Genomic DNA, 5,605 nt, shown 5'->3' with positions numbered 1-5,605 from the left:
AAAATGGCTCTGCTGCCCCCCCCCCCTTTCTCTCCTCCCTCTCTCCCTCCCCTCCTGTCACCCTGCGGCCGCCGCCTTGTGTGTATTTGCTCGCCAGGAGAGGAGATCCTGACACTTTGTAATAAAATGGCCACCCCTCGTCCCCTTCTTTCCGAGTGTGTATTTGTGTTGTGTATTTTCGCTCCTGCTTCTGAACCAACGGGGGAAGGTCACGCGCACTGCAAAAGAGTGGACAACTCACCGCCTGCTCCCCTCGCCATTGTCCTGTTGCAGAGCTGACCCTGCTGCTAGCCAAGAGCAGGGACCCGGAGGAGCTGAAGCACGTATGGGCAGAGTTCCGTAAGGAGGCCGGAGACAAGGTGCGCAAGCAGTTCGTCCAGTACGTCGAGCTGACCAACGAGGCCGCCCGACTCAACAGTAAGTAACTCGACGAACCTCCTCACCCGATAATCCCGGGTCCAATCTCGCACTCACCGAGTAACCTCCCAACTGCAGACTTCAGCGACGCCTCCGAGGAGTGGGTTAAGGACTACGAATCGGCAGAGTTCCGAAACCAGATCCAAGAGCTGTGGCTGCAGCTGAGACCCCTGTACGAGCAGATCCACGCCTACGTGCGTCGGCGCCTCAACGAGCAGTACGGCGACGCCGTCGTCAAGAAGGACGGCCTCATCCCGGCGCACCTCCTGGGCAACATGTGGTCGCAGACCTGGGGCAACGTCTACGACATCTCCACGCCGTACCCGGGCAAGCAGCCCGTCGACGCCACCTCGGCCATGGTCGAGAAGGGCTTCGACGCCATCAAGATGTTCAAGATGTCCGAGGAGTTCTTCACATCGCTGAACCTCAGCGCCATGCCCGACACCTTCTGGCAGCGGTCCATCCTGAAGAAGCCCGAGGGACGCAGTCTAATCTGCCACGCCTCGGCTTGGGACTTCTACGATGGCGAAGACTTCAGGTAAGTTTGCGATGGATTTGATAGAAACAGGCTTGAAAAAAGTGAAGAGCTGTTTTAGTTTGACTGGTTTGGCCCAGAGTGCTTCCTTCGTGTTTGTAACATTTCTTGCTTCTATCCCATATTTCAAGTGTGTGCATTCTATTTTATTTTTCTTGTAATGTCCGCTGTTAGGTTATTCTGTATACCTTAGCTCCCCCTTCCCTCCCCCCTTTCTTGTCGTTTTTGCTTGACGCTACAGTCTGACCCTTCAGGATCAAGCAGTGCACGCAGGTGACCATGGAACAGCTGTTGGTGGCGCACCACGAAATGGGTCACGTGCAGTACTTCTTGCAGTACAAGAACCAGCCCGCCTCGTACCGCGACGGAGCAAACCCAGGTGAGTGACGCGGACGCCTTCGAGTAAGACCCTTGTGTGTCTTGTGTCAGGATCAAGCAGTGTACGCGGATCACCCACCGCGACCTGATCACCGCGCACCACGAGATGGGGCACGTGCAGTACTACCTGCAGTACAAGCACCTGCCCAAGGTGTACAGACGGGGCGCCAACTCAGGTAGCAGTCTGTAGTGCCCGCTTTGCCGCAGTACTATTCGCGCTTTTTCGCCCGTTTCGTATGCTACACTGCACTTGCACTTAGTAGCGCAATGTGTGTTGTCTGTAGGCAGAAGTGCAGCAAATATCTGCATGTGTGTCGGTATTGGAAAGTACACTCTCCTTCCAGGCTTCCACGAGGCCGTCGGCGACACCATCGCCCTGTCAGTGTCCACCCCCAAGCACTTGCGCAAGGTCGGCCTGCTGCCCGCCGACTCCAAGGACGACCCTCAGAGCGAGCTCAACTACCTGTACAACATGGGTCTAGAGAAGATCGCCTTCCTGCCGTTCGGCTACCTCATGGACCTGTGGCGGTGGGACGTCTTCAAGGGCAAGACCAGCCCGGACAACTACAACTGCGAGTGGTGGAGGCTCAGGTCAGTGGTGGGCCCAGTCCCAGGTGCAGGATGCTTGTTTCACAAACTCTGTTTTGAAGACCACCCTCTGTTTTCCTCAGGCAAGAGTACCAGGGTATCGAAGCACCCGTCGATCGCTCAGAGGACAACTTCGATCCTGGCTCAAAGTACCACACCATCGCCAGCGTGCCATACATCAGGTACTTCGTGAGCTACGTGATCCAGTTCCAGTTCCACGCTGCCCTCTGTGAAAAGGCTGGCCAGTTCGACCCAAAGGACCCCGAGCGCATGCCACTGCACCAGTGCGACATTTACCAGAGCAAGGAGGCCGGCAACCTGTTCGGGTGAGTCGCAAAGTTCAATAACTATGCCGTAGTAGTGTTGCTCTGTCCTTGACTCGATTTGTTCCGTTTTCGTCCCCGTGCGTAGGAAAATGCTGTCGCTGGGCTCGTCAAAGCCATGGCCCGAGGCGATGGAGATCGTGACCGGACAGCGCAAGATGGACGCCAGCGGACTCATGGCGTACTTCAGGCCGCTCCTCAAGTGGCTCGAGGAGGAAAACAAGAAAACCGGCGAAAAGATCGGTTGGGACGCCTCCGCCCCTCGACACGGTAAGTAATTGTTGCACCTGTATTCTACTGCCGTTACGGACCTGCCTACTTCGGCCTAATCAAGCTCTCATAGCGCCTGGTAGGTAGGCAACAACTTAGCTGCATTGCATGCCTGTACTGCGAAGTGGCCTACCCAGAGTCTCGCAGGCGCCAAGCTCCCGTAATTTGCGAAAGAATCTGATAAAAACGGACGCACTTACTGGACGACCCCTCAGCCGCTGGTATTTGTAGCTAACGACTGTTATTGTGTTCACACAGGCTGCAAAAGGACCAGCTCTGAGGCTAAGGCGGCTCCGGCTCCCGCAGCCTCGTCTGCCGCCGCTGCTCCCAGCTCGAGCCGCTGACACCTACCCCGGCGGCGAGGTGCCCGTCTCCGGACCCAGGCGCCGGTCTGCCCGCCGCCGAGCCTAGGCATTTTCCCCTCCGCTACCTTTGAGCGGCAAGCTGTGCTTGGGTACCCCGCCCAGGACGACAACGTCGAGACTATAGACAAGGTGGACGATAGTGACGCGCTTCATGCCACAGTGCCCCGAGACGAAGCCATAGATTGGCGAATGAACGACCTCCTCAACAGACTGCTCGCACTTACCGAGGATGATCCCGGGATTTTATCTCACCGCGAACAAAATTATTTATTAACATCCCTGAGGATGAGAAGGAGTTAAATTATTCCTGTATTTAAAGACAAAACTAGCGATTTTTTGAATGGGAAATGTCTGAGTAATGAGTGTTTTATTAGTGGACCAGGTGGTAAGTTACGTTAATCAATCGATGTTCTAATCTTTCTCTTTTTGGTTAAAAGGTTTAATAATGCCTTGCTTGGAGAGCATTGAACAAGGTGGGAACAATGTGATTGACCCTTTACCATTATTCAACAGTATTTCAAAATGTTGTATTGGTTGTCTTGTAATAAAGATTATGTGCTACAAATTCCACTATCAACTTTCCCGTGCACAACTTCTTCAACACATTGTTGTAAACATAATGTAGGGACAGGCACACTACAGCAACAACCTTCGCCCAATAAATTTTAAGGATCTTGGAATATTGTCATGCCAAGACTTATGAGGGAGGAATGTTGATCAATTATCAATTTGATCTTAATTGATTTATTTCAAAAGCAAAAATAAATAGAAATTGTTCGCTAATTACAAAAGACATCACAGAAGTAAAAGGTATCACTTTGTTTCAAATTACAAACGCTTACATTTTATTTCAATTCCTTTATTACATGTTATATTTCATTACGGATGATAAATAGTGCATGACACAAAGGAAAGTAATGTAGATTTCTACCATCCCAAGGTAGGTATGCCACTTTGGAAATATTAACCTATGAAACGTATTTGATATGACCCACAATGTCACGTACCAAAGAGATATCCGACCACAGGTCAAAATATAATGGTTGCAGTCGGAGGGGGTAACAACTCACAAAACAGTCTGTACACCTGAGTCAGATATTATAATATCAGCAACGCCAGATTTAAATTGGTGGAATTTGGCGTATGTACACCAAATTTCAAAGTTGTTACCCCCTCACACACAACCATCTGCCTCCCCCCTCCCCTCCCCTCCAAAACTTAGGATGAGCTTGTGCAACCTAATTTAGCGGTTTCTTTTCCGTTCATTCCGCAACACCTTGTCAGCCACAGCATCAGTGTTTCAGTCGGTAACTGATAGTGAGCCACCTCGCGGCACACAGCAGGCCCCCGGGCGGCCCAGCAACCCCTGCGCCGCCGGCCCCTCGCCGCCCCCGCCCCGCGCCATCTGAGCCCAATGCCACCACAGAGTCTGCCACTTTAAGATGAAGAGAATGTCCAGCCCTGGCGAGCGCGCGGCCGTGACGCTCACGCGGCGGGCGCCTGTTCGGTGACTTGCTCCGAGGTGGCGGAGGCTGCTGTTGTCACCGCTGCCGCTGGAGGACCCGAGGACGCCGCCGCTGACGTCACCGCCGACGGCGCTGCTGTGGGGGCGGGCGTCGTGGCGTCGACGGTCGTGGGGGCTGGTGTGGTCGGCGCTGCCGTAGGGGCGGCGGTCGTGTCGGCGTCCTGCTCCTCGGAGAACTCGCCCAGCGGGCAGGAGTAGTACCCCCTGGCGGCGCCGTCCGCGTCCTTCTCCATCAGCTTGTACCGGGGAAGACCGCACTCTATGGGAGGAAAATCATGGCAAGCTTACAGCTCTCCATTTGCCGACCACCCCAACTCGCGGCCATGTCCCGGCCCCGACATCCTCGGTCCCGGCCTCAACTCGCAACTTACCCTTCTGACTCTTCCCCCAGGCCACAATCTCCCCCGTGCGAACATTGTGGTCCTCGAGGAACTTGTGCAGCGGCTGGAAGTAGGTCGTGGCTGCCGAGGGATCCAACTCCTTGGTGCCGATGGTCTGCTCCAGGACTTCTTGCCAGGGCTTTGAACCCCCGACCTGCATCATTTTCCTGCACCGAGAACGGACGGGGTCAGGTACCCTATACGTCTGCACGACCTAAAACTCAGCGGTAAAGTAGGCAACCGATTCTGCTTGCACATTACGCGGATCCCCCCCCCCCCGTGCGACGCCACCCCTATTTTCGGACGTACTTGAGCAGGTTGCTGACGACAGGCTGGTTCAGGAGGTTGCAGCGGTGCAGTGGGAGGCGTGTCGGGTCCTCGGCGTCGAACAGACCAGCCATGATGCAAAGCTGGCGGTGCATCTGGAAGGCCAGGATGGTCCCGAACGTCGTCCTGGGGAAAAGTTAGGTCCGCCGATACGAACGAGGGGTGATTATCATTTAGGTTGCCGTTTGGCTACGGCGTCCATTTCCAAACGAGCCAGAGAGGAATTATTGCCTCCCCGATGCTTACTTGAAAGGTGTGCCGACCGGGTCCATGAGAAGGTCGAGGTTGGCCGCGTCGAAGTCGCGCCACGACCGATCCAGGGGCTGCTCAACGCCCTCTATTTCCTGCCTGGAGCGGAGAGGACAGTTAGCGCGGGACGGAGGACGCCGAGGGGTCCTTTACTCTAAATATAGGCGTACACTAACCTTTCTGTTTTTTCTTGATTTTTATTCTAATTCTTTTCTGATTTTTCCTCAGTTATTAATTATATTTCCGTG

At 54.2% G+C, this 5,605-nt stretch overlaps 2 protein-coding genes across 3 annotated transcripts in view; one reads left to right on the top strand and one right to left on the bottom strand.

The window, feature by feature from the left end:
• Positions 1-273: 273 nt before the first annotated feature.
• LOC113217744 (angiotensin-converting enzyme-like) lies at positions 274-3,441 on the top strand (the record flags this gene model as incomplete). Of its 2 annotated transcripts, none has more annotated exon segments than XM_052276178.1 (7): positions 274-417; positions 496-955; positions 1,382-1,506; positions 1,675-1,921; positions 2,002-2,244; positions 2,330-2,511; positions 2,770-3,441. In XM_052276178.1, coding segments are annotated over 7 exon segments (1,487 nt in total), but the record flags the coding sequence as incomplete, so codon positions are not given.
• Positions 3,428-5,605, bottom strand: part of LOC113217743 (angiotensin-converting enzyme-like) — a gene marked incomplete in the record, with an annotated part of 4,510 nt that continues 2,332 nt past the window's right edge. The window contains 5 exon segments of the mRNA XM_052276176.1: positions 3,428-3,512; positions 4,603-4,660; positions 4,773-4,948; positions 5,091-5,234; positions 5,355-5,456. Coding sequence (XP_052132136.1) covers positions 3,428-3,512; positions 4,603-4,660; positions 4,773-4,948; positions 5,091-5,234; positions 5,355-5,456 — 565 coding nt within the window.

Source organism: Frankliniella occidentalis, unplaced genomic scaffold (genome assembly GCF_000697945.3).
Source record: "Frankliniella occidentalis isolate FOCC.00 unplaced genomic scaffold, Focc_3.1 Scaffold2019, whole genome shotgun sequence".
Classification (NCBI taxonomy): domain Eukaryota; kingdom Metazoa; phylum Arthropoda; class Insecta; order Thysanoptera; family Thripidae; genus Frankliniella; species Frankliniella occidentalis.
The sequence above is the reverse complement of the archived record's forward strand: the minus strand, read 5'-3'. Positions and strand labels throughout refer to the sequence as shown.